Source organism: Micropterus salmoides, unplaced genomic scaffold (genome assembly GCF_014851395.1).
Source record: "Micropterus salmoides isolate LMB-PRFRI ecotype aquatic unplaced genomic scaffold, ASM1485139v1 Ms_hic_scaffold_14, whole genome shotgun sequence".
NCBI classification, from domain to species: domain Eukaryota; kingdom Metazoa; phylum Chordata; class Actinopteri; order Centrarchiformes; family Centrarchidae; genus Micropterus; species Micropterus salmoides.
In genome coordinates this window covers 26,119,106-26,141,821 of record NW_024040485.1, presented here as the reverse complement: position 1 = coordinate 26,141,821, position 22,716 = coordinate 26,119,106, and the positions used below count along the sequence as shown (strand labels likewise).

The 22,716-nt window shown below is 39.1% G+C and overlaps 1 protein-coding gene across 1 annotated transcript; it reads right to left on the bottom strand.

Annotated features, from left to right (window-relative positions):
• Positions 1–316: 316 nt before the first annotated feature.
• LOC119903000 (gastrotropin-like) lies at positions 317–15,548 on the bottom strand. The gene is given in 6 exon segments (XM_038719393.1): positions 317–1,226; positions 1,830–1,919; positions 2,062–2,237; positions 2,355–2,523; positions 2,525–2,547; positions 15,533–15,548. Coding segments are annotated over 6 exon segments (525 nt in total). The 3' UTR covers positions 317–1,175.
• Positions 15,549–22,716: the final 7,168 nt, after the last annotated feature.

Genomic DNA, 22,716 nt, shown 5'->3' with positions numbered 1-22,716 from the left:
ACACAACATTTACTGACAGTAAGAGAATGGATGGCTGTACAGGAGACACCTGTACAGCAAATCTCCTGTATATCTCTTTACTTTTTCTATGTTTATGTTCATATGTTTCCATGTAAGCACCAATAAACACCAAGGTCCTAGTATGTGAAAATGTACCTGGCAATAAACCTCATTCTGATTCTGATTGTGAAATTATTAAACTTGCAATGCATGATTTGACTTGCATTGTAAACAGATAAGATACATAATTTAATACAAATCAGAAACCGCAGAAATATAAAAAATTTGATATTAGTAAGAACAGAGAAAACCCAGCTAGCAAGAAATCTGAAGTTTATTGTTGAAATAGGTGAAGCTGACTGAAAAACCCAGTCACTGAGGTTTTGCTTTTGCAGGGGAAAAGCTGTCCAGCTGTCCATTAAAAACTGTCAAAATTCTGTTAAAAAGTGTAAATGTTTAAGGTTATAATCTGTATTATTATTATTTTTTTGTAAAGGCTAATCCAAAGTGGTTTAAAAGAAAAATCATTTACATACATTACAGTGTTGTGAGATGCCACGGCAGTAATTGTAACTAATCCAGTTGTAGGTAGACGACTTGTTTACGTCTACCTACAACCCAGATTAGTAATATTGCTAACAAAAATCCACATATTTGTCATCCTCTATCACCACCTCTTGTTATATTAGTCTTATATAACTGACAAACATATTTTAACTTTATTGCATATTGCACACTAAATGGCCATTTTCCATTTCTAGTTTGTGATTAGAGACACATTTACACGTTGATGCTAATGAGACATAAACAGTGTCTAGCGAACCTTTGCGACCCCATTCATATGGCTCATAGGTTAACTCATTGAGTTAAGAGTCAAAAACATTTTAATAGCGCTGCTACTTCTGCTGCCAATCCCTGCAAAGTTGAACCCATTGACCCCCTTTAAGCTGTGGCATTAATCAAAAGCCCGGATTCTTCTTGCATAACCTCTTATATTAAAAAAACAAAAACAGAAGCAGTGGCTTAAAATCACACATTACCCTTAAAAGTATGGCACTACAATAGGATACAAACAAAAACAAACACTAGGAAGTGTAGATGGAAACATGTTGTGGTTCATGTTCATATTCTAAGTTTATTAATCCATTTTTAAGCGGTCAAAGGTCAGTCAGCAGTTAGATCTTTTTGCTGGTTCTCTTCAGCACTACAGAACCAGCTTTGGAGGTCTAAAGACAGAGAGAGAGGAAAAATCACGACATTATTAAAGTAAGGAATATTTCATTCCAGTGCCTTGTTATAATTCAGAACATATCAAAACGTTTTTTGTGCTTTTTATAGCAGCAGTGTAACGTGTAAAATGTATATAGTGACCATAGAAGTTCCCAAACACTTTTACTGTATGTATGTTAGCTCGTGACTGATGACATATATATATATATATGACATATATCTATGAAAACATAGATATATATGTATTTTAACAACTTTCACTCACAAAATCCATTAAAGACAATCAGTCTTTTTAAAATCCATTTTTGAGCCTTAAAATCAAAAATACAATGTTTTATTTCTCAAAAGCAAAAATTGGAATAGATACTCTTTTACTGCAAATGGGTAACATTTGGAAACATTTGGAGAATTATCTCAGACTCAGGTTTAAAGGGTTAAACGTGAGACAGATGTGTCTATGTTTCCCGTTAGCAAATGCCTATCCCCGCCTGCAGAAATACAACATTAATGAGTCTAATAATCCCTGCAGGGTGTTGAGTATAATAACTGCTGTCATCGTGCTAGGTTCTCAGGACTAAAAGCCTAAGTGAGTGTATTACCTCAACGAGCTTGCCTCCGCTGATCTCAGAGGTGTGGTGGTAGTTGGGGAAGGTCACGCTCAGCTTGCCTCCCTCCATGTGCACTGTGGCCTGAAAACACAGGTTAAAATCAGTCAGGGAACCAGGGTACATTCATCCTCTATTCCCTTTCTGCTGTGTTTAAAGCCACCTTCATGGATTCATGTTTTTGCAATGCACAGCTGAAACCTTATGCTCTGGATTTGCTTCCTACCTTGAATTTCTTTCCTCCGATGGTCTCCATGTCGCACTCCTTGCCAACGGTGAACTTGTTGGTGACCTTGGCGTTTGTGGGGTAGATCTGGGTCCAGGAGAAGTCGTCGCCGCTCTGAGTGACCTCTGTGATCAGCTTGTAGTCACGGCCCTTCTCAATAATGTCATCAGGGATACCTAGAGTGGGAAAAGAGGTGGAGTGTGAGGTTATAATAGCCCAAATTAGTACAGAAAATCATAGGACAGAAGTAGGTAAGTAAAATGCATCTGTTGTTTGGCAGAGATCCATCTCACCAAGCAGTTTGCAGAACTCATCGTATCCCTCCTGGGACTCAGTTTCCCATCTTCCAGCAAAGGCCATTTTGGTGGTGTTGGTGGGTGGAGGCGTGAGAGCAGAGATGCTGAGGCAAGCTGAGGGAAATACAAGGTACTGAGACCAAGACTGTTCCCTGTTTATATACTGTACAGCCCTCTCCACCTCCTTCATCTGCATGTGATGACACAAGAGAGCAATTACAGCTGAAGATGATGACTACAATAGGCTACGAGGGAGAGGGCATTAACCTGCATAATCGGGAGTTTATGGAGTTTCCAAGCTGTGAGTAAAATGCTGACTGCTCATCAGGGCGAGCTAGTCGCTCACCTCCAGGTCAATGAACTCTCCTGCAATGGCTTTATGATCGCACCCCCCACTTTTACTGCTGCAGACTCTAAAATCAAATAAAGAGCTTTGTTTTAAAATACAATCCATCCATTTAAAGTAATTTTTTATCTTAAATGATCTGATCTGTAAAAAGATCATCATGTACTTTCTCAAGGTCTTTATTTATATGCTGTCATTGAAAAAAACACTCTACGATATAATGAAAGGAAAAATGAGTCATTTCAGTGCTTTATAACTTTTACATTTATGTAAGGAGCCCATGTTCATCACAATAAAGGAACATGTCACGGTGTAGCCTATCACCTATACATGCATCATTTTTGAACAACAATGTAGCTCTATAACACAGAGGAACAAGCTAAATCAGGCTCTCGCTATACAGACAATGTGTTTATATGATCCATTCATTGTTGATTTTGGTCTTTTTATGGGATTTATTGGCTTCTGAGAAAATGAAAAGAGAATGTGACTGATTGACAAGCTACATAAGTGTGGAGTTTACTACGTTATGCTTTAATGGAAATTTTATAATCTGTGTCTTCAAATATTTATTCTCTGTGAGATTACTTGATCTGGAATCGAGTAGATTGACTCCTGAACGTCACTATCAACATGCATACTGTACAGCTGAGGCTGCAATTTATAATGTAGCAACTAAAGCCAATCAGCTAAAGCAAGTTGACATCAATGCTCCACTGGAACTAACTAATGTTCCATGTTTGTGGGTGTGGGCGTTAATAGGAGCCCAACAGAATACCAAATATGTTATCCTAGCCATGATTTGTGTTTTTGTACATGTACTGCCTCTTATTATCCTAATTTTAACATTGTGTAACTTGTGATTAACATTCTGTTATTGATCAAGATGTTTGTGGATGACTTAGATGTTTGGGGAAGTTTGCATTTATTATTTTACTGTTTTATGTTTTGATTTATTGTTTTGCTTTCTTTTGTCTGAAAACTCTGAAAACCTACTAAAACGTTGATCTTAAAGATAAAATATATATTTTTATATAATTAACTGAAATTCCCTACAGGTAAATGAAACAGTTCTGACAGTAGATGTGCACGAGCAAATGAAATAAAAACAGCAAACTGGAGACAAAAGCAAGCACCTCTTAAATCTTCCTTTGAGAAAAACATAGTACATGGTCACACTGTTAAAAATACAGTATAATGTTGATTGTACACATTTGTGGTTGAAAATTGTCCATTAAGGTGACTACATGACTGAAGCACCACAGGCTTTCAACTCAGTCAAACTGTGAATAGGTAAAAGCTTTTGATGCTGCACTTAACTTCGATCTCACACAATACAACCATTTTCAGACCACTGATAGTGTTTCTAAACCATGAAAAGTCAACATGGCCTTGGAGCTCTTTATAGATACATAAAACACCATATTGGCCAACATCCTATAAAATACACCCACTATCTCTATCCCTCTTTTTACTATGTGTGTCTGTCTCTCTCTCTCTCTCTCTCTCGCACACACACTCACACACAAGGTCAGTGTGCTGAAGTTCACAAATGCAGTTAAAAAAACCCATTTCTCATCAGATTTAACATGCTATCCCCCACTGCAGCATCTTTTCCACATCATTTGGGTGAATTGTGTTTGTAAACGTCTGGTTGACCTTTGACTCCCTTGCATCTGACCTTCCAGAATATACTGCGTGATACAGCATTTTCTGCGTAATATGAAAGCTACTGAATGTATTTTTTGTGCATATTTCTTCAAGTTGTTTCCACAGGTATTGTTCTGTTTGAATGTGCTTTATACATCCTTCCCTTCTGTTGTCACTTTTTGTAAATGAATAGTTGGAATCAACCTTTATAAAGAAGGTAGGCAGTGGTGGAATGTACATGTGCTGTACTAAAGTACAATTTTGATTATTTCCATTTTATGATGCTTTATACTTCTATCCACTGCATTTTGGAAACAGATACTACAGATTCAAGTTATTTATTACAATATATCATCTAATCAACTAATAAATCACGATATATTATAGATTAAGCTAACTGGAAGTATGTAAAATGGTCCTTCACCTGCTGCAACATTAGTGATGCTTAGTAATACTGTATTATACTATACTTTTGCTTAATTAAAATTCCAAATAGATAAACATTTGTTAAGAACCACTAAACACTGTCTTGTGTTTTAACCTTCATGTAATTAAGAAAAATGAATGAATAAATGAAAAGCATGATGAAATGGAAGGCTTCAGGTTTGGCATATCCTTCACTGGTAATGAAAATACATTCAGGATTAGCCTAATAATTATGCATTCACCTTATAAATAACACACTGCTCTCAGCAGATTTTAATAATAAAAAAATAATCGGTGTCACTGGCCCTGGTGTTACTTGGTATCAAATTGGTAATACATTTTGTGGTATTGCACACCCCTAGTTTGAGGTAACTGGTGTGTGCAAATAAGTCAGCACATGTGTCAAACATAACCAGACTGCATATTTGGAAATACCAATTTAAAATATTATAAATGATAAGATTGATATTAGTTCATATTTTAATGGACTCTTAATGGACTGTTTGGCTTCACATTTTCCCTTTCTCCGATGTTTTATACTTTTAATTTGAGTATTAAACAGATTACTGCTGACTGCACCCACTCTTTTTTTTTTATTTATGCCATTGTTTCTCAAAACTATGCAGTTTGAAATATGCTGTATGGCTTCAAGAATACAATGCTATTGTTCAGATGTGGCTAAGTGCTCTGGTATAAAGGACGATGTCCAGTTTTCCAGCCTGTCTTTAGGTATTTGGATACTAATCAATTTACACTCAATTTGTACAACTTACAATGCAGAGATAGGCCTTCATGACATACAGTATATTATACACTGTACATAATATGTGGTAGCATCAATGCTTTTCCGAGAGAGAAACTACATTTTTATTTGCAGTGATTGCTGGTTACAGTAGGATGATCACCACCTGAAGGCTACTACCTTTACACACATTTAGATCATCATTTTATATCTGGCACAGGTGTAGAGCAAGACACTGTACCTGACAAATAAATCACATGCATAAATCTCAGTGGTGTGGTGGTGTGGGTTATGGAGCTGTGTAGTGTTTTCTTCATGCCGAGAAATACCGTCTATGGCAAGTAAGCAGAAAGTTAAGTGTGTTCAGATCTTCTGCCACCAGAATTTGATTTTATGCAGAATGTTCTGGACTTAAAAATGATCATCTATTCTCTCTCAGTTTAATTGTGTTTATTTGTCTCAAGGTCAAACCAAACCACAGCAGTGAATATGAACAAAGTGCAGTTGTTTATTGTCGATGTTGTAACCTTGCGGTTACACTTTAATAGTAGGCTGTAATTTAAACTTTTGCTGAAACATTCTCTTTTTTTTCTCATCTCTTTTTCCCAGAGTGTGAATCCCACTGGACAATAAGTAACTAGGATTACTGGCCATTACCTAACATCCAATCACATCTCGATGAAGTCATGCTTTACTATTGCCTCTCTTGTTGTTTTATGATAGAGATCTTTCAATATATGCGAGAGAGGAGAGAAATAAAGAGGACTAAGCTGAGCTGATGATGACTATGAAAAATAAGAAAAGAAAACACAAGAATATGAACAAATGAACAAGGAGTTAATGCACAAGAGAGGAGAAGAGGGGGACGGAAGAAAAGATTCTAAAGAAAGATACATATAGATAGATTCCTTTTATCTACAACTATAAAGAGGGGATTTGCGATGGAGGAATTAAAGGGGGGGAGGCCTTGATATGCAAATTAAGCTGCTGCTAATCAAAGCAATAAGATTAGCCTTCCAAATTGAGATGAAGAAAGGCTCCATTATCTGGGCCGAGTGTCATGTTTAATAACGCGGAACGGCATGGTAATTCACTAGTGATGCAACTGTATTCTATGTGTGTATGTGACTGTGTGTGTGTTTATGTGTGTGTGAGTGTGAAAGAAAGAGGAAAAAAGTATATAGAGAGAATTAAACATGTGAAAGACAAATTGTGACCTTGCCTGCCCATGGTGTCACCCAGCAAAAGTTTGTATTTGTGTGTAGAGATAGTGACAGAGGGAGTGAGAGGGCACAAAAAGCTGGATCCCATGAGAAAAAAAAGTGTGTGTATGTGTGTGTGTGTGTTTGTGTGCGTGTGCATGCTTGGCTTTGATGCAAATGTTTTGTGCTATGTTGTATAGAGAGATCAACACATGGGTATGGTATGGAAAATGCAGCCTTAGACAGACACTGACACAGAAAATTCAGCCTCACATGGTTTGATTAGAGACATTTTGTCAAGATAATTTCTAAAAGAGCGAGATAGAGGTGAACGGGCGTAACTGAATCAACTGCAGGTGGACTGCTATACATAAAAACACTTTAACAAGCGCACATTTTAACACATGCTTCCAATACGTCCTCAACGATTATCAAGTGTCCCAAAATGACATATAAGACCTATTTGTACTTGACGTTGGTAAGTAACAGTCCAGCGACAGGCTAATCAGACCATGAGTATGTTACGTAAGTGTCCTGTCACATGACGTTTTAACACATGGTAAATGTTGTGAAACGGTCTAGTTTGGTTAGCTTTAGGCAATAAATCCACTTGGTTAGGTTTAGGAAAAGATTGTGTTTTGGGTTAAAATAAGTACATTACGTAAGTCACATGAAGTAAGTAATCTGCAAAACATTATTTTACTTAAAACATGTCAACTTTGACTTTTTACCACACGGCACACGAACCTCAGTTTCCTGAGGGAAAGTCCTGAGTTTTCTTGACACATCCATCCACCCCACCGCCCTCCTTAAATGGACTTTGATGCTCTTTATACAACATCACCTGACATCTTCTGCCACTAGAGGTCGTGTCCTAACAAAAACGTGAATATGGTTCATAATAAGCTATATAATAATCAACCTATACGGCTGTTTGTTTGGTGAGGAAGTGTGTTTCACTTTGTACCAGTCTTGCTAAAATAGTGAGGAGACTGTATGCTTCCTGCCCAGCACCAAACGTTCAAGCAAAATTAGCAGCTAGTTGGTGACCATAGTGCAGCATTTAGCAGCTAAAGAGCGCTGATGGAGGAATCTAACAGAGCTAAAAGAGAGTGAATATTTGATTTACATTTGTAAAATGTTCAGAAATATGACTTCAAATGAATGTTAAAGTTCCTTCATGATATGTAAACAGGCTGCAGTTTGCTAACATGTCTGCCACAACAGCGTATTTAGGTGATCACATTTCATTAAATGATTGTGCTGTATAATTTGTGTGTAAAATTTGTATCTTCTAAGTAACACATATTATACCTGTCAAGTGTAGTAAATTAAACAGTACAATATTTCTTTCTGAAATGTTGTGGTGTAGAAATAAATAGCATTAAATTGAAACACTTAATTTATAATTGAGTATAGTAAAGCACTAAATGTACTTATTTTTCACTACTACTATCCTTAAGATGACCAAGAGAGATGTTAGCTTCCTCTACTGACCGCTACACTGCATTCAGTTCAGATTTTGGGTAAAATTTACGACTGCTTTACACCACAAAGGGAGATTGACTTATGTAAGAAGGAGTAACAGAAGGGGAGCTTCATTCTTTCAGCATAGGCAGTGTGCAAAATGTCACACAAAAGAACATGGTAGATTAAGTCATAGATGAAAAAAAGAAACCAGACGGAAGCATATGGAGAGAGAAAGGAGATAGAAAGGAAAGAGAAACAAGTAGAAACATCTGCAGAAAAGTGGTCTATGGGAAATATGAGATATATAAATACCACTGGTGTGTAAGAGAGGCTTCCAAATGTTTATGGTAATTAAACCAGTCTATCACAACTGATTTGAGCATGACTCTTGATGGTTGAGAAATGCTGCACATAGCACCTTTAACTTTGAAAACCCTGACAAGGAGAGCTGCCTCAGTAACTCTGGCAATGAGCCAATACCACCATTAAACACAGAGACAGAAATAGGCCATGGTAGCCGCCAACAGTAAGCATTCTGTTGTTGTTATCTTTACTGTTTCTCAATCCATCCTGACAGCCTTACCATCCTTTGGGGAAGGAAATGGCAGTCACTGGTGATTATAAAGCCTCCACATCCCCCCACCTCCACCCCTCATCCAGGGAGCCAAATTATGCCTGCATTAATATTTCATATTACACAGGACTTGTAGGGAAACCACATGTGTACTCAGCCCTTTGTCTTCATGTCAAATGAAATGTGCTCGGCAATCATCAGAGGGTGAACCAAAGTGGTGAGAGGAGGGGTGACGGCAGGAGGGGAGGAGGAGAAAGGAAGGGGTGAAGGGAGATGAGTGGAAACGATGGGCGGGAAGGAGAAGAGGGAGGAGAAGGAGGATAACAAGTGAAAGAAAGAGTTTACAGCTGAGGGAAAAGAAGAAGAAAGACCAGAATGTATGGGTGCAAGGAGAGATGAGGCAAGAAGGGGAGAGGAGTGGGGCTCAGCAGAGTAGATGAAAGGCAAGTAGACCAAAGAAAAAAATACAGGGAAAGAGGAGAAGAAAGGGGGGAGTCGAGGAATACCTTGGTGCTTTAAATAATGTAAAGAGGTGAAGGCATACGCTGGGCTGAACACAGAGGGTTGTTATGCATTTGAGAAAAGCCAGTGACCAGACAAGCTTTAATATTTTAGTTAGCTTTTAATATCAGCTGATTATATTTTTAAGAGACAATGAAGCATTACTGCAAGATAGAAACATGTTTTAAGGCACTAGATTTAGAAGCACATTCAGTAACAACTTTTAACATTTAATATTGCTTTAATATATTGCATATGTATCATAAAGACTGGAAGTAGTTTGATTCAAGAATTACCAGCATTGACAAATATGGAAAAGCTGGGAAACTTGATGACAATGAAGACAGTTTTTTCGTTTCTACATGCAGTCGCTGTGCCCATCTGTTAATGGTCAGCAAATAAAACTGAGGTCCCACCACAGAAAAATCACAATATCATGGCTTCAGAAAGACCAATGAAAAAAACATCCTTTGAGAAAACCCGTAAGCTAACAAAACAGAAGCTAGCTAGGAGGGCAGGTGGGACTAATTTATTGTCACTGAACGCATAGCAGTAAAAATGTTGCTGATGAAAATAGGTATGGTAATTAAGAACTAAAATGTAACATGCCACAGTATTGCATTTACTCTAAAAATGCTAAATCACCTATACATTTTGTTTTTTCTTCATTGCTATCCCTGTCTGCATGGACGTCTTTGTCTCACTCTATAGGCTTTCTCCTATGCAGCCCCCAAAAGGGTCACGGTGGGAATTGTGTTCCTTAACTGCTTTTGCATTATATCTTGCAATACTTCTGTCCTCACTTTGAATACATTTCCTTTGTTGTGAGATAATACAAAAGTAGTTTTAAAAATCCCCACCGTGACCCTTCAGGGGGGTCCATTCTCGTATGTTCTCGACTAGTCCAATGTTCCTTCCAGTTTGTCCCAGAGAAAGTGTTTGACTTTCTCAATGTGACCCACCAAGTTTTGCTGAAGACTGAGAACAAGAAGGTTGGTTAACAACACCGGTGCACAAGTGAAAAAGGGGGTCATGTAGTTGTCATACTGACCTTAAAGTTGCCATAACTAAGTTTTTAAAGCTCACACGGCAAAAATATATGACTTTCTTAAGGTGTAAAAGAGGCCAGGGTCGATGTACTGTAAATAGACCTATATAGATCTCCTAATGGAAATGTAGCTGCAAAATGCATTTGGTCTTTTCCATCACATTTTATATAATGGCAGAGTATTCTAATCTAATCTACATGCAAATAGACTTAGATCCGTCTTGTTTTGCTCTGTAGCTGATCATGATGCAGTTGTATACATCATTCATGTTTCATCAGCAGAATTTTGATGGATCAATCTAAATTAAGTTCAATTTAAGCTTAGAGGCAACAGAGGCAAGATAAACCATGTTCTTTTGCCTGCTGAATATGAGTTAGTGAAAGGCTGAAGGCAAAATTTGTGTGACCAGACCATGTGTCTGCACAATCACCTCCTGTAGCCTTAAATATCTGCTTAAAATTTAGAGAGTGAAATAGGAGAAAATCATGCACTTTTAAGTTGTGATTGTGAATAGATGTGTTTAAAGAAAGGGATCAAAGTTTTGGCACAGTGATTGGTTTAGTGATTGGTTGAAGGTTTTCAAGTGTCTTGTAATGTTGGGTTTGTGGTGCCAAAGATAGTAATTTTCATTCTGAAGTCTGTTATTTGACCTGCTGTGCTTGCTGGTAATACACAGACAAAGAAAGTAAAAGCAATGACCCGAGAAACATGGACATGAGTTTTATTTTTATTCTGACTACAAAATGTTTTATTTTGAAACAATGAAATCTATTTTTAATGATACATAAGGTGACTTTATCAGCAATGTCCAGTGGTAGATATCTGATATTTGTTTGGATTTTCATTTACAATTTCTAACAACTGCTTACACACAAAATCTTTACATGTCACACAATTTTTGAAACCTCTTACTCAAAGAGCAAAACTGCACCTCAAATCTCCAAAACCATAAGCTATTTCTCCAGCCTTTCACTCAGTTTTAAATTGCATAAAACAAACATTTCAAAATTCCTTGCACAATTATCTACCCAAGACACAAAAATCAACAGGCAGTGACTTGCATTCCTTTTCCAAACACAACCAATCAAAATGCTACACTTCTTCACCAGGTCACACAGCCACTCCTCACATGTGCAAACATCAACTGCTTAACTGATCACTAACAAATCACTGCTTTAGTATAGGCCTATAAATAGGTCAAAGGTCAGATTACCTGTTTTGAACATTGGAGGCCAACAATGGACAGAGAGCAAGGAGAATAGAAGGGAGAGGCAGGGGACGACAACGAGGACAAGTTCAAGGAGGAAGAGTTGGAAGACGAGAAAGAGGAGGATGAGGACGACAAGTTGGAGGAGGACGAGGGCAAAAAAGAGAAGGAAGGAGATCCATCTCTGATGAGATTAGTGCCACACTTATTGATCATGTGATCAACCAGAGGTTGACCATGAAAGAAGCTGGACTAAGAGTCCAGCCCAACTTAAGTCGCTTTACATTTGTATCCATAATTCAAACCTTCAGAAATTACAGTTTTTGCCCGTTGCTTGAACACTATAGACCCATGCTTAGACTAAAGTAACACAACTTGAAGCTTTTGTTACCATACCTCAAACACATGTACCCATACTTTAAACAAAAGCGCTGCTTTGCACTCTAGTTGCTATCCTGCAACACACTTACTCCTTTATGCAACTCACTTGGTCCTTTATGCAACTCACTTGGTCCTTTATGCAACTCACTTGGTCCTGCATACTACACATCTATTTCATACAGAAGACACTTCGTTAAAAAATGAAATCTCAGGGTGCCATTTGGAAAACACATGTATCCAAAATACAAAACACATCGAGTAATTGCAACCACTCAAATACACACCTGAAGGCACTTACTTGCAAAACTGAACACCAATCAGCCAGCTACAAAAAGCCCTCAGTTTAGCCATTTCAAGAACTTTGCAAGCATGGATGGAGCGAGAGCAAGAGGCAGAGGTAGAAGAAGATGAAGAGGAGGAGGAAGAGGAAGAGGAGGAGGAGGACAAGGTCAAGGTCAAGGTCGAAGAGGCCATGCACAGACCCCTATTTCTGATGATATAAGAGCAACTTTGGTGGACCATGTCATCAACCATGGCCTGACTATGAGGGAAGCTGGGCAGAGAGTTCACCCACATCTAAGCCGCTTCACAGTGGCATCTGTAATAAGAACATTCCGACTAGAAAACAGGTATGTCTTCAGCTCTCTACCTTCTACTCTACTCAGATGGTATTTACAGCACTGTACTACAGTATATCACATTACCACATCACGTGTACAGGGTATTACAGGGTGCTAATGCTCCTTTTGCAGCCAAAGTGGTAGTTTTTGTGAAACATACCATGCATGATTACTTACAGTATATTGAGATGTTTTAGTTCAGTGGATGATACAGTATATACAGTAAAGTAATGTAAGAAAAAGAAGCAAACCGACGACAGTTTGTGGTTGTACTTCTCTAGAATGAGTAGAAGTCCTTCTGGGGGAGGATGCCAACGCCTGTTCACACAACAGCAGGAACTTGCCGTTGTGCACCTAGTGAGGGCAGGCAATGCCATCCGTCTCCACCAGCTACGACAGAAAATACTTGCAGACAGGCAAGTGTTCAACAACATAAACCATGTGAGCATCACCACCATCAGACGCATTTTGGGAAAACACAACATCACCATGAAGCAGCTTTACAGAGTCCCATTTGAGAGCAACAGTGTATTGGTGAAATCCAGTAGCAGCTGAATATGTACCATATCAGTACCACATGGATTCGGAGAGCTACACAGGTATCTGTGTGATGGGGTGAGGGTTCTGTATGTGTAGCACTGTAGTGTAGTAATATGATGGGTTTTTTTGTTACAGAGAATCTTGGTCATGGATGGAGCTGCACAGCCTCATGAATTCATTTTTATTGATGAAGCTGGATTCGACCTGAGCAAAACAAGACGACGGGGTTGTAAAGTAATTGGCCAAAGGGCAATTGTGCACGTCCTGGGGCAGCGTGGGGGAAATATCATATTGTGTGCCGCCATAAGCCTTCGAGGGCTTCTGCATCATCATGCAATACTAGGTCCATACAATAGCCAACATATACTCACATTTCTAGATGCTCTCCATAATATAGTTGTACAGAACAGCCCAGGTTTGTGGTGGTATGGGATAATGTCAGTTTCCATTATATATTTCCATTATATATTTTTTTTGCTTTATCTGAATTCATGTTACTGCAATGTGCAATATTGAGTAGGCCTATTTGCTTTTTTGGTTGTTTGAAAATGTGCCTCCTGAAAATATGCCTTCTGAATAAACAGTGAAAATCAAAGACTGCAGTGTTTTATATAAAGTAGACTAGTGTGATCCCCCTGATCTGAAAGTGTATGCATATGATGCAAGTATGTGTCAGTTCGTCATCAGAGTTACATTTTGACAAAGGAATGACACAGATGTGAATGGTATATTTCCCAGTGTTGTGTCATGTTTACTTGTGTGTAGAGTTTGGGCACAATGAGCGAAGTTTTGCAAAATGTGTTCAAGCAACGGGCAAAAACTGTAGAACAGGTATGCAACTATCTAATCTATTTCACCATTACAGTATTGAACTGTAAAATACATAGTACTGCATAGTATTGCATAAACATTTGTAGCTCTAAACCATCTATTTACTGCACTGCATTGTATACATTAGATTGATTGTCAAGCTGTACCACAAAATATTGTACATTTCTTACAATAACTACATTGCACACACTCACACTGTGGAAATCTCTACAGAGTGGACATGGTTACACACCCCTACACACACACACACACACCACACACACACACACACACACACACATGCATTTGTTCTTTAGTATGCTACTATGTACAACACCTTTTCCACCGTCACTGCTGCAATGTTTTGCCAAATAAATATTTTCTGTTTCAACATTGCATTGGTGTTTACAGTGTACTTTTCAGCACCTCTCAGCAGGTTTCTTTCACTCTAAAACATTGTATGGAAATGTACACATAAGCCTAAGAAAAACAAAAGAGCTTTAGATTTAGAACAAAAGTGTGTGCATGGTATATCCAAAAATTTACTATTATGAAAAAAGTGCCATTTGATGCAAGTGCTTCCTTTTGGAATGTGTTTATGGCATTTTGAATGCAGTGTTTCATTTGGAAAGACATATGAAGCATTTTGCATTTTGTGTGAGCAGTTTTGGGAATTGTGTGTAGAGTTTTGAAAAAAGGAGACATAGTAAAAAAGTGTGTAAGCAGTTGTAAAAAAAACTGTAACAGAAGACTCTGGCCCAAATGTCCTCTTTGTGGCTCTTTAGAGTGGTGAAGAGGACTGACCATCAGAAATGATTTTATCACTAAAAGCAGCACTTGGTTAGTGATGATTGTTTTTCTTTGAGTTTTGATTTGTGGTAACTTTCTTTGACTGACACAGCGACTTTTGCACATGGCGCAGAACAGATCCAGCAGGCAGTACAGATTGGGCACTGACAATAATGTTACCATGTCCACCATCTTAATTTAGTGTGTTAGCATGCACATGTTCATAATTAGCACTAAACACAAAGTACAGCTGAGGCTGGTGGAAATGCTGTTAATTTTGCAGGTATTTAATCATAAACCAAAGTGATGATGATGCCGCTAGATGAAAAGCAAAATCACCAGTCAATACAATTCATTCTCTTGGGAACATGAATGTCATGTACCAAATTTCACTGAATAGCTGTTGAGAAATTTCACCCAAAATCAAAAATGTCAACATCATTTTGGCACTAAAGGAAAATCCAAGGGATCACAAAAGTCAATTGTATGAATTGTCTGGGAACCATAAATGTCTGTACTTTCTTTTGTTTTGTACCAATCAATCAAGTAGATGGTGAGATATTTCACTGAATATTTTTTGCCTGCAGCTAGAAGAAAAGTCAGGGGGTAGCCAAAGTCATTTTAATTAATTCTTAAGGGACGTTGAATATATATAGCAAATTGCATGACAATCCATCCGATAGTCCTTGAAATATTTCACTCTGAACCAAAAATGTCAACCTCATAGTGGCACTAGCAGTAAAGTCAGAGGATCAACAAAGTCATTAGGTTCATCCTCCGGGGACAATGAATGTGTGTGAAAAATGACACGGCCATCAATTCAACTGTATTTCAGTTATTTCAGTCCGAACCAAACTGGTGGACCTACCGGCTGACATTGCCATCCTTAGAGCCACGCCGCTAGGATGGGCAAAAAGTGACAGCTTTACCAGAAATCAATTTGGGCTAACGGTAAATTTACTGAATTAGGTTTATGCAAATCAATGAACACCCATTGAGTCTGTGCCCCTCTGAAACAAACCTCAGACAAAGCCTGAGATTGTCTGACCCAAAACAAATGATAAAAGCCATAAATCAAGCTATATGCCTGTCAAGATAAATGGCACATCCCCATACAACTGTGATAACACAGATACAGGTGGCACTGGGTTCATCCCATTGTCCATAAATGGGGACGGAGTCTCCAACAGATGGGGCTTCTCTTGTTGAAAACAAAGAAACACATGGACACATGCACATAAGTGATGACAAAGTGATGGATAGATGTTTTTTAACAAATGTGATTCATATTTGAGGTTCAAAATGTAGAGAGAGGGGAAAAAGACCTTCTCTTGTCCAAGAGTCTGTATTGGTGACTGCTTAGAGCTTCAAGCTTAATTGCACTCACACATACACACACACAGACACAGATACACACACACACTTGACAGGGAGCTACTAGCTGGTTGGACGGGTGATTAACACTAGCTTGCTTGTGGTTGAGTGTGCTCCCATCACGGTGAGATTGCTGCAGCCTCTTGTTAACCCTCGTTGTATGAAACAACCCAGTGGCTCACCTTCAAGCACACTTATCAGCCTCTTATTCCCTAACCTCTCTCACTACCAACAATTATGTCTGTGTGTGCATGTCCTTGTGTGTGTGAGTGTGTATCTCTGTTGATCTCACTAGCCAGGAAGTTAGCAGCCGCAGCTTCGAGAGCGCTTCAATATCCTTTCCCTCTAACCTGATTATTAATTACCGTCTGTCTCTAGCTGACCGCAGCCCAAATTCTGTCTAACACTGTTACCAATGAGACCGACACCAAGTTATTCACAAACAAGAGTCAGGAAACAGATTATAGCACATTCACTTACACAGCAGTTGCGCAGTTTTTTTTTAATATACCGGATTCATGTCTGCATCAAGTGTGACATTCAGTTGCAAGTACTTTAATTAATATGTATGCCAAACAAAAGTTTTTCAATCATGTGAAGTAAAATTGCTTAGGCGACACCTGTGACTAGCTTGGCATCATCTCAAAAGCGTCGTAACTCACCAAGCACTCAAGATGAAAACCCATCACCTGTAAAATCAGAAGTTGGTCAATGTGACTGTGCCAGGAAGTCAGTCATGCCTGAGCTGTACAGCACTCAGCAGTAATCAACTTGGACCTGTGCCTGCAGTGAGGCTAAGGGACTTCACTCTTTAAATGGGCTTCAATCAGCTGTGAGTTGTGTGTGTGTGTGTGTGTGTGTGTGTGTGTGTGTGTGTGTGCTTGTATGTGTTGAGATGGTGTGAAGATTATGTATTTGCCTATATGTGCGTTCTGTTATTTTAGTACTGGCCATACATTGCTGTTTTACAATTAGTGACACACACATACACACACACACGCACACACTCACACACAGGTAAAAACTGTAATAGTTTTCTCAACAAAGTGTTTATCCTCGAGGCATGCATGATAACATTTAAGTTTGAAAAAAAACGGGAGTTTTTTTCTGAGGGGGATTCAAACTGTTAAGTCCAAGCGTTGCTTAAATTTGCAGGTGTGCCAGTCAAGAGAGCAGCTGGGCACACTCCCCTTGGATGGGGTTGTGGGTTGCCAGGTTAGGGTAACAGATGCATTGAAATTGCATGCAGTGTGTGGATTGTATTGCATTTCATAGACGATCTCGCAATTTGGTTCACGCCAGAAAAACATCCAAAATTTGGATCAGTGCATGTAATTATTCATGATAAAGTTTGAGGTCCATGCAAATTCAGGAATTTTCCAGGAGAAACACCAAAACAGGAGGGCACCTGAAGATGACCTTCAAATATAGGAGAAGCCAAAGGAAAATGGGAGTGTTGGTGGTTATGTCTTGAGGCCTAACAAATGGTGTTTCCTCATTAAACACTTGAAAAAATAAGGAATGAGTTTTACGCATGTGCATCCTCATGCACAAAACTAAAGGTGCGTTTGAGATGACTGCGGCTGACTTTCACCGACTTGATAGTCTAACATGCGCTGCAGTTGACTGCAGGGACAGGGAATAAAAATGTCAAGTCAGACACATTCTGCCAGTGTGAGCTTACTCAGAGTTTTGGTATCTGATCTCTCCCTACAGTTGCTATTAAAACTGTGCTTGTGTTCAGTTATTATTTCAGGGGCAAGGGGCATGTTGTTTCAGGTACTGGGGAGATGATGAAATATGACCCATGTGAAGGAATGTTTCTTTCATTATAAGTAATATCACACGGGTTTCCCCAGGTCATGTTGGGGTCATTTGTTGAGCTAAAGCAAGTCAAAGCTGACAGCCTGTGACTCTCCAAAACAGTAGGTCAGTTTCTCCTGTGTGGTTATTTACTACATTGTGTTCGCACTCTGTATTGCTGTTGCCTGTCTCTCTGGGCTGGGATTCAATAAACAATGCTGCATAACACATCCAGAGAGTGTTTTTTCACGCAGTGCTGTTAGTACCTATGTCTGTCACACACAGTCTAAGATCACCTCTAGTATTGATCCTTCTGGTCTTGTTATCTTGAAATGAGTGTACAACTGTGTGCTTCCTAAAGGCAGAAAGCCTCAAGTTCTTTGAAGGATGAAGAATGGGTTGAATAGGTGTACTTCCTTTAAAGCTTCAATCATGTTTCCATCCCCTGATTAGTGAATTGAGGGATTTGCTTTAATCTCAAACTTGCTCAGTGGGGGCAAAGGCAGCAAAAAATGGTCTTATATTCTTTCAACATTATTTAACCAAGAAATCAGCTGTTATAATGACTCACAAAAGATTGCTTCCGAACTCTACCACCATGTTAAGCAGTGAAGAGTTCATTTGGCTTTCTCCAAATATAAGCTTCGTTACTTATTCTTTACATTATTATTATTGCTACGGCAGCTGCGGCTTATGTACATGCAGCAGCAGGTAGCTCCTTTAAACTTTTCAACTACATTTTTTGTTTTAATCTGTTATAGGAGCCATGCTGACCAAGCTTGGATTCAAAGCTGCTCCTTGCTAAAGTCTGGTCCCAACGAAATGGGACTTTCATGGGATGAAAAACATCACCGTCTTGTAATCTCAAACTTGCTCAGTGGGGGCATAGGCAGCAAATCGAAGAGCCACCCCGAAGTCCAGCAGCATGGAGGCCCAAAGAAAAGGTGGGGTCCTCATGGCTCCCGATACTGAGGGCTCACATAGCTGCCCAGTGCTACAGAACTACTAGCAGCATCTGCATTTGGGTCCTGTTACCCTGTTTGTACCCGCAATTACATGTCTGAAGTGTTTCCCACAATGTTGGCATTCAGTTTGACACATCCATTTTCGCTGTTACGAACCAGGAAACTGACACTAGATGAGCTTGACTAACCTGGCTGACCAATGTTGGGCTGACCAGGCTAAGCTGACTAGTACTCTACAGCTGACAGACAACAGCTGGCGCCTTGCCAAAACTTTCCTGGTAAAACTCTAGAATTTCTGATCCGCGTCTGCGAGCAGTAAACATAAATAGACTATTTTGACAGAACCATGACTCGAGCTTGTGGATGTTATGTCGCACATTTGGTCTCGGTTTCAGAACCGTTACACCCCTAGTACTTAGTAAAAGTATGTCCCTGTTGCATTAAGTGTCCAGTAAGCCATGCCTATAAGCAAGTGTGTGGAGCTCTGCAACTGAAGCACATCACAGCCATGCTGTCATCATTAACGTTATTATACATATGCTTTTCCGGCTGTAACATTTAGTGTCAGAGAAGTTGACTACGAAGTGATAGCCTTGCCATATTAAAATGTCTTTTTTAAAAAAAACAGAAGTTTGGCTTGTGTTTTCTTTGTAAGTTGTTTAATGTTGCTTTGAAAAACCCATGTGTAAAAGGGGGTAATTCTCTGAACCTTTTAGAGTTGACATATTGTGCTGATGGGTATTAAAAATGACTCGCCCAAGTAGCTGCTCTAACTTTGATTCAGTCACTTCAAAGTGCTTTTTCATGTGGTGTACTGTTATTTTGTCCGCCCCCTGTTGAGTCTGAGCACAGTCAAAACCAATATGCTGCTGGAGAGAAAAGTAGAGAAATAGTGAACATAATGGGAAGAAGTGATGATGGCAGGGGACATATAACGTAAGGGAAGTAGATGTGGTTAATTCATTTACATCTCTAATACACTTTACATTTCAGTCCACTAGAGAGAGCGGATGGGGCAGATCAACTTTGGCAATTATACTTCTATATCATAACAGATGGACCTGGGGGGGGGGGGGGTTCCCTGTTGGTTAGAGGGATTAAATGCTTGAAACTGGGGAGGGGATCTAAAAAAGGGGAGGAATAGATGGAGAGTGCGGGACACAGAGTTTATGGCAGCCAACAGTTGATTGGCTGTGACTGCCAGCCAATGAGTGTAAGATAAGAATAAAGTGACTGGAAGGGTGATTAGATCTATTAGCAGCTGGGGGAAGGGAGTGATGAAGCAAGGGTTAGAGTGTGATGAGTGTGTTTGTGGTTTTGTACTATATTAATGACCAGAAGGAATTAATGCATGTGGTAAATGGAGGACACTCATAAGTACAGTCTATCTATGTGTGTGTGTGTGTGTGTGTGTGTGTGTGTGTGTGTGTGTGTGTGTAAGGTCCAAAAATGTCATCCATAACACATGAAAATTTTTTTTATTTCATTAAAACATGAATATGCCGCACTTTCTCAGTTTTCAGATGTCATTATAAAGGTTTTCATACAGATGTAAATTTTTTGTACATGTAAGAATAAAAAGCTGTAATTACCATAACATAAAAAACATGAAGTAATTAACATAACAAGCAGAAATTGCTTTTTATATCCACTCTGTCATCTCTCCTTTTCTCTTTCTGTACTACCTTCCTGTTTCCAAATCCTTTCATCTCAGCTCTTTTGTCTCTTTCGTCATACTTTTCGTATACACGTGATTTCTGTCTGCCTCTTTCCCTATGTCTTTTCACGCTTCGTTTTGCAAGTGATACATCTTACCTCAACAAGATCTTTGTTGGGAGTTGCACATGAGCGGTTCCTAAGGACTAAGGACTACTAGGCAATTAGAAGCAGAGTAGGGCGGGTCGTGAGAAGCCAGTAAACACACCTTCGGTTCAGCTCTGACCAGCTTAGAAACATGGACTGGAGCAAGAGTTTCAGAGTGGTGAGTTATTAATCTGTAACAAATGTATCTTTCATCCATAAAGATTTAACTGAGCTCTGTCTCTACATCACAGTAACAACTTTATGTCCATTGACTGCCTGGAGGGTAGCTAGTGTTTGGAAGGGAGAGGAGAGCTGTGTGCTGCAGCTCAGTGTTTTTCCACCTGTGTTTTTGAGGGCATGTTGGACTAGCTGCTTGGCAAGAATTATGACGCGCATTTTGCTGTGACGTCACAGAGAACAAAAGGAAAAGGCTGGACAAACGAGCTGTTTTCAGGCAGTTCAGAGCAGTGTTTTCTGTGTGTGGGAGATGAGAACTCCCTTTGGGCTGGACTTTGGGCTTTTTCACTTTGTAAACCTATTACACGCACAAAAAAGATATTTAACTCAATATAAGAGAGGGGAAAGGCCAAAAAGCATAATATGACCTCTTGAAAACCACAGCTAGGCATCCCTTTAGTAGTTTCTTTAGTAGTTCTTTATTTTTGTTTTTACAGAATTTCCCCTCATATTCTTTAATATGTAATTTAAACACGTTTAGAGTTTCTTTAATGCCAATTAAATGTTCCAGTCTCTGTAATAATTACCTCTCAAAAATACAAAAGAAACCCTGTCATCTGTTAAATTCACCAAATTGTGAAGCCAACTGTTAACTAAGGCTTGGGATCACCTCTAAGGTCATTACACTTAATATTGCATAATTGCAGTCATTCACCAGGGGCGGACTGGGACAAAAATTCCTCCCTGGCACTGTAGCCACGCTAGCCCACCTTACCACATATCCCCACGAAAACACATTCACTACTTAGGCTACATTTGTTTACAGATGGTGAAATAATACAAGCAGTAGGTCTACTGTATGTAACAGCAAGTGCTTCACTTTGTGTTGAAAAGAGCTGGTGACATAAGGTCTGAGAATAGGGGTGTGATGAAAGACTTTGGTCAGGAGAACAAGACGAGAAGATATTTTAACACTATTTTGAAGTAGTGTTTGATGGTAAAATGTATGAGCGGGGGGTCCTGGGGTCCTCCCCCAGAAGATTTTGACTTAATTTCCTGCATTCTGGAGACATTTATTTATATGAATGGCAGCACATAATTCAGCAGATGACAACTCAAAATACAACAATAAAATGGAGCTTTTTTTTTGTTGCTTAAGTAATTTTCTTGGATAATGCACATTTGTTTTTTCTATATTTAATTAATGTTTTCTTATTGTGCAAATAAACAAAGCATTTTCATTTGTGATTTAACATTTGTTGTTCCAAGCTATTTTTCAGAACATATTTTAACCTATTTGCTTTCAAAAAGTGATGGAGACATGTCCCCAGCGAACATAATGTAAATGACACCAATGGTAAATGTGACTGGCACACAATGCTCAATAGTTTTTTAAGAGCACACAACAAATTTGCACATGCAGTTAAAACAATGGCTGTCCATCTGAGTATGTTGTAGAGTCTGTGCTCTCTGTCTGTTTGTCTGCTGTTACTGTCTGTCTCTGCTGCAGAGTCAATTACAACCCGACTGTTCTTCTTCCTACCTCTACCACACTCCCTGTCTCTAGCATCCTTCCTCCCAGCACTAGCCTACAAGAAGACCAGGGCTCTCTAGCTGTACCGATTTCAGCAACATCCATGAACACAGTAGCCTATACATTGCAGAAAAATGTTTTCTCACACACTGCACTCAACATTGGAATACACATGAATAAAAATATTACTCACTAGCCTACTTAATTCTGCTCTCCTTGCCTTCACTTCTAATATTTCCACACAAGCACGGAACATACACCTCTTTCTTTTTCTCTTCCCCTGTATTTGTCGGCCCTCTTGACTTTCTCTGTCAGCAGTGGGCTGTTTTATGAAGTGGCCGAAATGACACAGCACTCGCGATTTTTACCCGCGATTCCGTTTTCACCCGCGGGTGC